Source organism: Paroedura picta, chromosome 7 (assembly GCF_049243985.1).
Source record: "Paroedura picta isolate Pp20150507F chromosome 7, Ppicta_v3.0, whole genome shotgun sequence".
Taxonomy (NCBI): Eukaryota; Metazoa; Chordata; class Lepidosauria; order Squamata; family Gekkonidae; genus Paroedura; species Paroedura picta.
The window spans coordinates 54296481-54310833 of record NC_135375.1 but is presented as its reverse complement, the minus strand read 5'-3'; the positions used below and the strand labels follow the sequence as shown (position 1 = coordinate 54310833).

At 41.7% G+C, this 14353-nt stretch overlaps 1 protein-coding gene across 3 annotated transcripts in view; it reads right to left on the bottom strand.

Annotated features, from left to right (window-relative positions):
- Nucleotides 1-14353, bottom strand: part of PRR16 (proline rich 16) — a 124911-nt gene that overhangs the window by 43931 nt on the left and 66627 nt on the right. For 2 of the 3 annotated variants that reach the window (XM_077344375.1, XM_077344377.1), the window contains one exon: nucleotides 2222-3114. In XM_077344375.1, the coding sequence (XP_077200490.1) occupies nucleotides 2356-3114 (759 nt within the window). In that variant the 3' untranslated portion in view covers nucleotides 2222-2355. The remainder of the gene's footprint in view (nucleotides 1-2221; nucleotides 3115-14353) is intronic. The other variant, XM_077344376.1, reaches the window with a different exon arrangement.

Genomic DNA, 14353 nt, shown 5'->3' with positions numbered 1-14353 from the left:
AAAAGAACAGAACTATTTTAAAATAACATTTTAAACACTAGGCAAATGAATGTCTTGCTGAGGGACCAACTACACATTATACAGGATACCTGTGACTGCATCATCCAATATTTTATTTAATGTTAAAAATGGTTTGCCAATACTCTATTAATTTCCTGATCAAAATCTTAAAGCTGCAGTATGGCCCAAACTGGAAAACTGCAGATACTTGGGATAATTATGACCTTAACCTTGCTTTCCCCATGTTTTTCTAAAACTAGAAAAATTCTTCCTCTCACCAACTCATTTTAAAGTAAATTCTATAGTTTAATTACATAGTTAAAACAAACATTGACTGTGCGCCAGCTTTTAAACATGGGGCACTTAAAAAAAGGGAGGGAGGTAAAGAGAGATTTTTATTGCTAATATTTTGTTTCTCAACCATATTTTCAGTCATCAAAATTATTTGAAACCTACAACCACTAAAAATGCTTTCTACTGTTAATGGCAGTATTTTGAAGAAAGAAAAGACAAAAGACATTACCAATAACTAACTTGCAAAATTTCAGAAGGGGCAACAGAAGCTGGCACTGTGGCTCTACAACATTTTCTCTCAGGGAAAATGAGGTTTTGAGAAAGGGTATAGGCTGCATCACAAAATGGCATTCTGACAGACCTAATCTACTTTAGTCATGTCACTGTTATCAGTAAAGCCAAACAAGCAAAATGAAAGAATTTCTCAAATAATATATTTATTCAAAAGGGAGATAGCCTTAAATATAAAATGACCCCATTAAAAATCTTACACATAAAACATTATTGGGCATAACTAACATTCTTGTGGGAAAACCAAATTTTGCATTTGAGTAAATATTGTAATTTTTATTTTAGGCGCATGATTTTCTCATTGTAGTAGTAAATTTAAGTAAGCAAATTGCTAAAAGCTATGTAGGATGTTTTTGTTGTTTTTCATAACATATTGCGAGCTATTTGCAATATAGAGAGCCAGTTTGGTGTAGTGGTTAGGAGTGCAGACTTCTAATCTGGCATGCCAGGTTCGATTCTGCACTCCCCTACATGCAGCCAGCTGGGTGACCTTGGGCTCGCTACGGCACTGATAAAACTGTTCTGACCGAGCAGTGATATCAGGGCTCTCTCAGCCTCACCCACCCCACAGGGTGCCTGTTGTGGGGAGAGGACAGGGAAGCTGACTGTAAACCGCTTTGAGCCTCCTTCGGGTAGAAAAAAGAGGCATATAAGAACCAACTCTTCTTCTTCTTCTTCTTCTTCTTCTTCTTCTTCTTCTTCTTCTTCTTCTTCTTCTTCTTCTTCTTCTTCTTCTAGTGGTCATATGATGAGGAGGAGAAAGAGACTGTTTTATACTCAGCTTCTTCTCCATGGCAAGTTAATTCTCATTTATAGTGTACTCAGATTGATGCTGAGAGAGAGAGAGATGCCAGGGGCAGGGTGTAAAGACAGCCTGCCATCTCCACCAGCTTGCTTTCACCACAGTGCTCAAGTACTTGCTGAGGTGAAAGCAAGCTGGTGGAGATGGCAGGCTCTCTTGCTATGGAGAAGAAGCTGAGGAGACTGCTTTGACTTCCTTATGGTGTGCTTGAGCAGCTACCAAGTGGAAAGCCCTTTACTTATCTTTATAGTGTGTGCCAAGGCACTTGCTAAGGAGGGATGATGCTGGCAGAGATGGCAGATTCTTAACATCCTGACACCTTATGTTTCCTCACCAGTTGCTCAGGCACATCATGAAGAGGCCAAGCACTTCAAACAGCATCACCAGGCACTTGGGCAGAAGGGAGCAAGAAAGTATAAACTGGGTTAAAGTTTCTGACCTCTCCACTGGCAAGATTTGTAGCTCAAGGATCATTGCTGTCTACAGGCTTTATGTGGATGACTAGAATGCTAAAGTTTTAGACCATTGTAGTTTTACATTGTTCTACATGAATCTCATGTTAAACTTCTAGAAAATTAATCTTGAAAATATCATCTACTATAAAAAGTAATAGTGCAGTAGTAGTAGTTATATTCTCTATTCAAGATTTAACTTCATCATTAACTGCTGCTACATATATAGTTTCCATGCTGAATTTTTAGCTATAATGTAAGACATTTTGCTGTACTAATTTATATGATTGATCACTGCAACACAGCCATTACATGAGTTTTCAACAAAGAAATTATGCAGTTTTTGCATCAAACATCAATGCATAGTTCTCTTTGTACTTACCACGTCATATTTATGCCACTTTGCAGAAGAAAAGGTGTAATATATTGGGCTTTTTATTGCTTGAGTAGAAAGTGCTCATTACCTTTTTTATGTTAATACGTAAGAAAAACAGACAGTTTTCCAGGTGGGATACATCACACTGTTGTAGTGGTTGATTTCCTCAAAATGGTCTTCTGGGGTTTTGGTGCAGTTTGTGGAGGCACAGTTGCAGGTCTGAGAGGGGGAAAGCTACTACTGGGGCTTATTCCCATTCCCCCATTTTCAAGTGAAAAAGAAGGAAGTGGGGGAGGTGGTGGTGGTAAAGGAGGACATTGGTGTGGAAGCTTTCCCAGAGTCTGAACAGATTCGCTGTGCAAGTGAACCTCCCTATTTTTAATATTATATCGAACATCACAGTCAGCACAATAGCCATGGTATTGCACCTTTTCATTAAATCGTACCCGTTCCCTTGTTCCAGGCTGAGGACACCTGTCTTTTTCAGGTCTGTGCAGCAGAGGTTGCATTGGAATTTTGTCCAAATTACTATTAGATATACAACATATGTCCCCATTTGGGATTTTATTTGATCCCCCTGGTAAACCTCCATTTCGCAGTAGAGTCCCATTGGTTTTGACAGGGTTTACAGGAATTACTGGCCTTTGAGGGTCTTCACACTTCACAGGAGTCAACCGTGGAGGAGGTGGTGGAGGATTAGGTTTCCTTAATACTGTGAGAATGGCAGATGGATGGGCTGGGGGCTTGATAAGTGGTGCACTGGTTCGCACATTGACTTTTTCCAAACTTGATGCTGTTGTGCTACTTGAGCTGCTGTTCAATGTGTCAGTTTTGGAACTGTCAGTCATCTCATCCTCCAGCTGTAGGTCAGAAGTGAGTGTATCAATCTGGTCAACCACCTGCATGAAAACCAAATGCAAATTGAGATAAAGATTTATGACAAAAGAAAGCAAAAGTTAGCTTATTCATATTTGCTAACAGATTATTTCTGTACTTAAATATGATGCTATAAAGCACAGCTGCTCATTCTACATATTAAATATTTCTGGTAGATATGACCTAGTTTCTACAACCAAAATTTCAAGAAACAATACATTAAGATTCTCTACAAAGAAATTCTTAACCTATCTTTCTGGGTTTAATCAGTAATGACTTTTTTACTTGAGTGCAATTATATAAGTAAAGGCTTTCTCTTTTTCTTTTTAATCCCTGCTATAGCTAGATATTTTCCATTTATAGTAAACTAGGGGCAAAGCCCGTTGTATCCAAGAATACAACGGGCGCTAGAGCTTGGCAGTGGGAAGAGGAAGGGGAGGAGTTATCCAGTCTGTAAAAGCATGGGGTTGAATGTGTGTGTTATGTGGGAGGTTGTGGTGGCATGGTGGCAAATGAGGGTATGGGTGTGGAGAGATGGGTGTCAAGAACCTGTGGTGTGGAATGTTCGTTCAGTGTGGGAGAGGACTGAGCTTTGGGAATTTTGGCATATTGGTTACAGATGAGCTTTCCAGAGCCATGTCCTCAGATACGTGAAGGGAAAATCAGACTGGAGACTCTTCTTAGGGGAAGATTACATGGCAACCAATTCCCCCCAGTTCTGCATCATTTCTTGTGTGAATTAGGCCACATTCATCGAAATGCCCCTCTGCCCTAACACACATGGGGTAGTGACAGTACACAGATGTCCACCCTGTTCCTTCTTTTCCATTTTTTTTTACGGTTGATAAAATGTTATGTGCCCACATGCTTCTTTCATGGTTGCTCCTTAGAAGAACGGATTTTTGTACCCTATTGCTTACTACCCAAAGGAGTCTCAAAGTGGTTTACAAACACCTTTTCCATTTGTCTCTCCACAACAGTCAACCTGTGAGGTATGTGGGGTTGTGAGAGATCTGAGAGAACTGGGAATGGGCCGCAATGACCCAGCAGGCCTCAGATGTCTCAAAGCATTTTCCAACCATCTTCCCTTTCTCTCCCCATAGCAGACTCCCCATGAGGGAGGTGGGGTAGCGAGCCTCACAGGGAAGCTGGCAACCCTAAGAGGAAGACTCTCTATGCACAGCAGTCTTGACCTTAATAAGGTTTTTTATACTGTTTTTTTTTTATTTGCCAGGCCAGGGTTATTTGTTCTCTATTTACAGTTTCAGGCTGTAAATATTTATTTATATCTTCCTGCACTTTCCAGACTCACAGGACTGATGCTGGTCTGCCTGTCTGCGCCCCAGAATACAAACAGTTGCTGGTAAGGGCTGGCCATAATCCATAGGCCAGGAGGGACACCCCTGCACCATAGGCCATAATCCATAGGCCAGGAGGGACACCCCTGCACCACTTCCTCCCAACGGCAGGCAAAAATGGCTTCTTTGAAGGCTGGACTCTGAGGCATTGTACGATTTAAAGTCCTACCTCCAAACATCCAGGAATATTTCCATCCCAGGGGTAGCCAACCTCCAGGTGGGGCCTGGAGAGCTCCTGGAATTACAGCTCACCTGCAGAGTATGAAGATCAGCTCCCCAGGCAGAAAGGGCTACTTTGGACAGGGTTGTGGTAGAGAAGAAACATTTAAGGCCTCCCACATAGGTTGTTGTTGAATTGAAAGACTTGAGGCCTATTGCACAGGGTTGTTGTGCAGATGAAGCAGGAGACAAAAGAGCCATTTTTTTCTGCAGAATAATGCTGTGCAGTGACCTCAAATCTGCAGAGAGTTGTGAAGAAGAAAGACACATGGCTTGGCTGTGTCCAACCCCCGGCCAGAGCAGTATTTTAAGTGAGAAGAGGCTTGTCTGTGGCCCCCCTGTCAGTCTTTTGGCAGAAGGAGAAATCCCCCCCCAAAGGAATGCCTACCCCCATGCCCTGAGGCTCCCCTGCATTGCTCTTGGAAAGGCCTCCCTCCCCTCAGTCAGGGGATGTTAAAGGCTTCCTCGCAGCAGGCCTGAAGGGGGGAGGGGGAGCACTCTCCAGCCTCCTGCCAGCTCTGTCAGGGTTCTGAGGCAATTTGCAGTTGGACATGACAGTTAGGACAGCCTTGGGGCAAAAAGGGCTGGCACAGCCTCTGTTCTCATCCCCTTTGGCAGCCCTGCTGACCTCCTCTCCCTGCAGTGGTCAGGAGCAGACTGGCAGCCAGACTGGGCTGGGTGAATGGAATTTTGGTCTGGTAGTTCAGAGAGTAATTTAGATGTTTAGACTAGAGAACCTTGAAAGCCAGGGGTCATCAACCCCCGGTCCACCGCAAAGGCCACGGTACCGGGCCGCCGGCAGCCGCACCTGCCTCCCCTCGCCCACAGGGAGAAGGAAGGGAAGAGGCAGGCGCAGCTGCCGGCACGCTGGTGACGCAAACGCGCATGCACGCAGTTGCCGCGCGCATGCGTTAGCGCCACCTGATGGTAAAAACGTGCATGCGCGGCAACTGCGAGTGCACGTTTTCGCAGCACCCGGGGCGTTGTCTCTCTCCTAACCCGGAGGCAGTCCCTGACCTGAGAAAGGCTGGGGACCGCTATTTTAAGCATTACTTTATGGCAGATATTTTAAAGACAAATCAAATTTCCTTTGATGTTAATTATACATTAGATTAAACACATCAAGTTAAAAACACCCTGATATGTGGGTGTAAGAAGAAAGTGGTATGGAAAGTAAAAATAAGATAAACAATGTTGTACCCTAGGAAACAATATTCCATATTTAAAATATCAGATCCCATCTCAGGTTTTTAAAATGTATAGGTTATCTTTTTAAATTATCAAGTTTAGCTACTTGAGCTTTATCATAATTCATCAATAAGATGCTCATTCAGTTCTTGTTCTATTTCCAGGTCATGAACAGGAAGATGATTTACTGACAGACACAGCTGCCATTTAAAAAGCAGGCCCCCAACTGTAGCCATGAAGAGACACCAGGGATGGGAAGATGGTCCTGTGGGATTTGGCCCTCTCACGAGTGCTATTTTCCCATGGTCTTTCGTCCAATTGTGCTGTGCAGCAGGGTGAAGAGACAGACCAAGCCCATATTGAAAAGGGTGGCAAATCTCTCATCACTTCAGCTGTGTAGCTTCTCTCCCAACCCACCACCTTTTTTTCATTTTCATTCTCGTTCTTACAATGTTCATTTTGTTTCTATACTTTTGTGTTTGTTTTCATTATGTCATCACAGCTGGCAGTTGTGCATGGGTCAGATCCATATCTGGGAGGAAGACCAAGCTTGCCCATGGGACTCCCCCATTATTGGGGGTCTCCTTAAGAGGCTGTGTATACATGCAACCATATCACCACCCTAGCTGGGGCTAGGATTGAGGGGCTTGGCACGCCTTTCTGGGTGGCAAGCTGGTGGTGCTTGTTGAGGCTGTTGCTTGCAGGACGTTCTTATGGTTGCCACCTCCTAGATGCCCAGGAATCACCAGGCCTACAACATGCACATTTCCATGTGCCTGTCGGCATGGCTGTTGGAGTCAGAGATTTCCTTGAGGTCAGCTGGTTACAAGATTATTGGATCCTTCCATGCTGCACCTTCCATCATTTTGTTAACCTCAAAATAATCTTTATATGAGGGACCGCCTTTCGCCCTATGCCCCTCGCAGGGCTTTACGCTCTGCGGGGGATAACCTACTGGTCATTCCCAGTCCCAAGGAGGCTCGCCTGGCCTCTACCAGGGCCAGGGCCTTCTCGGTTCTGGCCGCGACCTGGTGGAATGAGCACCTGGAAGAGCTGAGGACCCTGCAGGAACTTTCTACATTCCGCAGGGCCTGCAAGACGGAGCTCTTCTGCCAGGCTTTTGGTTGAGACTGGGCAGCAATGAAGATCTGCCCCCCCTCTCACAAAGTGGCGGTTGCGTATGTCAGCAGCTCCCCTCCACTTCCCTTTTAGTGGGGGTAGAGATCGGGTTAGTTATTCAACCTTGCCGCCATTCTTGGCCTGCTATAACTATGTTGTTAAGGATTAGTTGTGGGTTCATGTTTTTATGATATTGTTTTAATGCGATTGTTTTATGTAACCCACCTCGAGCCTCCGGGGGGAGTCGGGATATTAATAATAATAATAATAATAATAATAATAATAATAATAATAATAATGGTAATGATAATAATAATAATAAAAAGTAGCTACTTCCTTACCAACTAATTTTAGACATTGTACATACATTATTTCTAACCATTTCTACTTCCAAAGTGAACAGAAGTACATGAAATATATAATGTTTTTCCTAATTGAGAAAGTTTTCATTTTTAAAAACAATTATACTGATTTTGCTTTTGAATAAGAACTGAGCATATAAAATGGCTTATACTGAGAATACACAGGTCTGTATTCTCTACACATACTGTCAGAAGGTCACCAAGGTCTCATGTAGAGGTATTTCATATCACTTGAAACTTTTAATTGGGAGATTCCAGGAATTGAACCTGGAACATCTTCATGCCAAAAAAATGCTATCAGTGATCCACAGTCCCTGTCTAAATTTACTTAGATGTTTCTATGGGATTAAGTAATATAATCAAATTCTAAATGCAGCCCTAGATACATCCCAACAATGATGATCTAATCATAGTCTAGTAGCACCAGTAGTATTACTTTGTAAGATACAAGTTGTGGTATAAATTATTGAGATTCATATGAATGTAATGTCCCCTGCTTAATCTGTGCATTTTTGAGGGCATTGTTCCTAGGAGTCAAATGTTATTTTCCTGGTTTATTCAATCTTTTGCTCCAAGTTTCAGCTACTTCTGCATTTCAAGTAGAAGACAAAATGGTGTACTCCTACTACTATACTATGTTCAAATAAATGTATGATCTGGTATTGAGTATATCTAGAGGGCACTGGTCTAAACATTCTTTAGACCAGTGGTCAACCTTTTTATCACTGGGGACCACTCAACGCCAGGGACCACTCAACGCCTTTTACTGAGGCCCGGTGGGGGGGGGGGGGTAGTTTACTCCTCTACTCTCAACCACTGCCCTAGCGCTCTCTGATCGCTATGGTAATGTTTAAACATCCCTTCAAAATAAGATACAGACACGCCACAACAATGAAGTGTGTTGTAAAGGGCTGGGGGGGGTGAAGTAAAGGGCCGGGGGGGAGGAAGAAGGCGTCCTTCAGGGCCCACCTCCAATTAGTCAAAGGACCACATGTGGTCCGCAGCCCACAGGTTGGGGATCGCTACTTTAGACCATAGTGTATACACCACACATTATATGTGATCCATCATGGTGGTGGTCCTCAACCACTGAGCCCAGTGCCGGGCCGCAAAGGCCCTGCCACTGGGCCGCAGCTCCCTCTCCCCGCCTCCCTGCAGTAAGAAACGTCCCAGTCCACCAGCTTGCGGCCCGGCAAGCTTCTTTCTGTGGGAGGGGGGAGAGGGAAGTGCATGCGCGGCACTTTCGCGGTTTTTGTTGCGCATGAGCAGCATGCGAGGTCAGGCAATCGCCCTCCCTGCTGCCACTGGTCGCAGCCTATAAAAGGTTGCAGACCACTGCATCATGGTATGGCTTACTACCCAAATATTTTATGCATCTTTGCTCCGGGATGCAGTGAGAGATGCTTTCTCTTTCATAGGGACAGTTGGTTTTTTTTATCATTCCCTGAAAGGAAAATTATCACAATTTCCAGAGCAATGTGCCATCAAACATGGCGGGAGGTGGGGGGTGGGGTAGAATGCCATCTCTCAGCTGCTCTCTAGCCTTTTTCTCTTTAAAAGATCAAGATGACAAAATTAATCACTCTAACACAGCATAATTGCCATACCTAAACACCAGCCATTCCATATCAGGTTCATCAAGTTGTTCACCTCCAGCTTATGGTGACCCCAAATAGTTTTCCATGCAAGAGACAAACAGAGGTGTTTACCATTGCCTATCTTTGTATAGAAACCCTAGACTCAATTGGAATACGAAGCTGACTCTGCTGTGTTTCCAAGATCTGATAAGGTCAGGCTAACCAAGGCTAGCCAGGCATGAAGGCCAGCATCATATATGCCATCACATCATATGCTCTTGTATTATCTACAATGGGCAAATAGGCTGTACAAAACAGCACAGAGAACAAATCTTCCAATATTATATATGCTGATGATGCTGATGTCAACAATTTCCTTCTATTATTTTCAGAAAGTGGAGTCTGGAATCAATCCCTTTCAGATAAGATTAATTAAAAGAGTGGAGAAGCAGGAAGGGAGAGTCTCTTAACATTTTAGAATTTCTCTATGCAGATGCTCTAGCTATCTTACTGTCCTACTAGGGTTTATGTGGTTTGTAACATCAACACAAAACAAAAAGCAACCAACCCACCCTTCAAGGGCTGAAATTACAAAATATATGTGCTACAGAAAACTAGCAAGATAAAGACAAACTGCCCAAGAAAGTACAAAGAAAACAAGAGACATCTATAGATATATCTAAAAAAGAAGTGAATTTCAGAAAAAGAAATTATACTCTCCATAACAATGCTGCTTCCGATTAGGCGCCTGTGGTGTCAGCAATACAATGGGGTGTAGTCAGATCAAGTTGAGGAAATCAAAGAGCTATCAAATTGATTGTCTAGGGTTATTTAAAGCTGATTGCCACACTGTCCTACATTGATTAAGGGTAATACCTCTTGCTTCTCCTGTGGTTTTGACTAGCCAATATCTAATTGATGAGTAGTAGCTGCATGAACCGGGCTTAGAAGCAAATATTCATCTAACAGCATCCAATAATAATTTCCAGGCAACAAGGCAGGAAGTCTTTTTGTAAACTGGAAGAGGCTGACAGTGTGGGCAAGGAGACACTATACTGGAAAATAATTAAAGTGCTGGCAATGCCTTTTTGAAGGATTCAAACATACAGTTCTTGCATTATTTTCATCCTGGTACTGTGGTTGCTACTGCAAACACATTCTAAGTACTTAGGCATGCAGCTGTTTCACCAGTGAATTTGGGGGCTATTAATATTGCAAAAAAACTCCATAATTATCTTTCTATTTGCCATTGTTTTATGAAGCTTTTTATCAGCAGTATTGAACTTCCCTTTGAAGCTCCTGAGACTCTCACCCTAAGGGTCTTCTTTTTTTCTTGTACAGCATCAATCCCTTTTTAGTACATTTGTACACTTTAATGTGGGCAGTGTGACTGAAGGAATCTGAATTAAACTGGTATCAAAGAACAGTGAGTCAGCCTAAAGAGCAAAAGGAATGTAGGGCAGTTCCTCTTTCAATCATGCAGAAACCCACCCCAAGAAGAACTAAATCAAGAGCCATTTCTCCCAAAGATACTGGAATCTCCTCTCAGATTTCAAAAACAATAAACAACAGGAAAATTCCAGCAATTTACTGTTTTCAGATGATTAAACAAGAAGGTTCCAGTCATTGGTTCCAGGAGGAGCTAAGGAAGAAAAAGGAAATTTTCAAGAAATTGAGAGAAGGATGGGCCTCTAAAGAAGAGTATCTGCAAGTTACTAGGCATGGTAGGTCAGCCATCAGAAGGCCAAAGCTGGGAGTGAGTTGAGTCTGGCCAGAGAAGCCCACTATAACAATAAAAACTTTTTCAAATATGTGAGGAGAAAATTTAAGGTAAACAAGGCAATGGACCCGCTGTTGGGTAAAGATGGAGAGACTCTGCCAGAGGAGTGAGAAAGCAGAAAGGTTCAATTCCTAATTTGCCTCTGTATTTTTCCAGAAGAATATGGACATATCTAGGGATGGTAGTAGGCATGATATAGTGTCTGGGTGGCAGGTTGACATGGACAGATTGTTGAGAGGCACCTGGCTGCACTGGATAAATTCACATCTCCTGGGCTATATGGTATGCACCCGAGAGTGCTCAAACACCATTCTGAAGAGGTTGTACAACCTTTGATCATCATCTTTAGAACCTCTGGGAGGGATGTAGTGTGCCAGAACACTGGAGGAGAGCAAATGTTATCCCAGTCTTCAAAAAAGGGAGGCAAAATGACCTGGGAAACCACAGACATGAGTTTGACCGCAGTTTCAGGGACGATAATGGAGCATATTTTAAAGGGAGCAATCTGCAAACATCTGAAGGACAATGTATTGATTCCAGGAAAACAGTATGCATTTGACTCCACCAGGTCCTGCCAGACCAGCCTTGTTTCCTTCTTTGACTGAGTGAAAGGCTTATTAGCTAGTGGAAACTCAGTGGATTTGTTTACCTGGATTTCAGTAAGGCTTTTGACAAGATTCCCCATGATATTCTGATGAGTAAACTGGAGGACTGTAGACTGGATTTTTGAATGTTTAAGTGGAAAGGGAACTGGCTGGAAAACCACACCCAAGGTTTTCAATGGTATTTCATCAGACTGGAGATAGGTGAGCAACAGGGTACCACAGGGTTCAGTACTGGGTCTGGTACTTTTCAAAAATTTGAGCTGCTTTATCTGCTGTTTTGGGTTTTTCCATTTGTTATCTTTTATTTTCCCCTACTGTATTATATAAATTAATTCTGCTCTTCTTTTTATAAAATAAAAACCTGTTCTTTTTGAAAGATCAAAATTGGTGACATCAGTTTCATCAATTTTCTAATTTAGGTTAAATTCTGTTCAAACTATCAATTTAGACTTTAGCATAGTGGGGAATATTTGAATGGTCAAATTTTGTGAAATGATACATTTTTATTTTGTTCATTTTTTTAAATGAAGTAATTGTTATAAAAATGTGACTGTTGTTATTTCACAAGATTTGACCATTTCCTACTATGCTAAAGTCAAAATGGATATTTTGAACAGAATTTAACAGAAAATTGATGAAACTGATATCACCAACACTTATCTTTCAAAAAAGGCTCAAAACTTAATAGCTTTCCAGAAGTTTAGTATATGTAGCTTCCTTTCAGTCATAAAACCTAGAGACATAAATAGGAATCAACACAAATCAACAGATCTATTAATTTTTTGCATTTAGTTCCATGAAGATGCTGTTCTTTGCTAACTATTGCTAAGCTCTACAACTGCTATTGTTTGCATAATGTATAAACAACTAACCCGAATTATTTTATAATATGCCTTGAAGCATACTAATTACACGATAGTCATTAAAATCAAGTATTAATATGGTTTCCTTGCTGTAATATAAAATTAAATATATAAAATACCTTGATTTTTATGTATCACATTTTATCATTTTTCTGTGCATGGAAGCTATGTTGTCAAAGTCGCTTGGGTAGGTCAATGGATTAAAATCCAATAGCTATCACTAGTGACTAGCTAGCTCAGAACAGATAGATTGACTTAGGGCCATTTCGCACGGCTTCAAAATAGCACAATGGTTGCTAATTGGAAACGCTACTAATTTGCCATAACCCACGACGTCGTAGACAATCTGCAACAATCCTGAAACCGACCCGCAAAAAGCGCTTCGTTGTGGCGCTTTCAGGGGAATCCAGAAAAGTGGATTCACCCTCCGGATAGCGATACACTCCTGCAACCAATCTGCAACAGTAGCGCTAAAGACCTGTGCGTTACCATTGTTGCTGGTTCTTCAAAGTCCCTCCCCCTGGCTCTCTCCTCCAAACTTCCGGCAAAGCGATCGCCATTTTTTTTTCTCCGAGCGAGCGGGGATAAACGCACCGGCGAGCCTCTTTCTGTTTAGAGGCTTCCCTGGCTTCAGTCCTTCACCTTAAGTCACTAAGCACAAACCACTTAAAAGCCTGTTTGCTGAAATAAAGTCCCTTTATTTTTTACACATAAATTCAGCCGAAAATCGGGCCCGTGAGAAGGGGGGGGGGATTTTTTTTTATCACTCGAGGCAGCGTGCAAACGATCATACAATCAAACGACAGCTCACATTAGGCAGCTGGATGGGTCTCTCCGTAGCAACGAATCTACCTAGATTCGTTGCTATGGGTCGGTTTTTTTTTTAAAAAAACAACCTTTCTTAAAGGGAAAGGGGCTGTTTGGGAGCATGCTAACGGCTGCCCATTGGCTGCTTGACGGCCAGGGGCGGGACGAGCTTGGCAATAGCGCTTCCTTTCTAGCGATTTCTGCCGAGACCGGAAGCCTGTGGGAAACGCTAAAAAACGCAACTGATTCCACTACAAAGGCAGGTATGCATAACGACGAATTCCACTATTTTAAATGGCGATTTTTCATTCCGCAAACAATTTGCAACAAAGATCCCCGTGCGAAAAGGCCCTTAATCTTGACAAGAACTATATTTATGAAGATCTGACAGATCCATTAACTTGTAATTAAACCGACATAAAAAACAACTATGAATTTGTGCACACATAATTTAAGTTTTGCTAATATCTGAGAGTACCAGAATAAGAAAAGAATAAATTTCTCATCAAAAAATCAACCATGTTTCTGCTGGTTAACTATAGAATAGTGTTATGCTAATTCTCTTGGAACATAATTCAAAGGAATAACAGCTACCCACCCACTACCATCTTTCTAGACCTTACCTAATCTTAAATTGTTTATAGTAAATGCATTTTTGTTTGCTTTCTGTTAAAAGAATTAGACTGGGTGATCATTTGACTGTCTCCTTCAAAAACTGTTATGCTATTTCAGTCCATCAATTTCTTCCTTTTATTTAGGTTACTCAAAGAAGGGAGAAAAGAAGATAAGTAAATATACCTTGCTTCAAGTTCAAAGGACAAGCAATTTCCATTTACCACACTAAAATAAAGTAAAATACTATCAGTATTAAGTTCAGGGGACATGTAAAGAGCACCATTTAATGACATAACAAGGGAGATCTGATTGTTCATTAACACAGAAACAAGGAGCAAGTTTGATGGATCTGGAGGGTTCCATTTGTATGACTCTGCCTTTAATTTCAGTTAGGGTTTAATTAAAACAGTGACTAAAGCAAATATCCCCCATTTAATTAAAGTAGTACATGACTCCTATCCCCACTACCTTTTTTTCTTTATCATTTTAGATGTGTCCTGCACAGTTTCTGGCAGTAAAACTTAAACAGCATATATTCTAAAATTATGCCTATTGCTTTTTAAAGCAGTAAAAGTATGTTGCTTCCATTTTTCTATGGCATTTACAACTAGCTGAGCTTCAGAGCACCAAAAAGAATCAACTCCTTGCCATGCAGTAGCAGAAAAAAAATTAAATTCTTTTCACATAGCTTTTCTTTGTTGCCCAGAACTAGATGAATTAATAAAGATCTGCATGTATTTATTTGCAGGTAACTGTAGTATCCGATTTA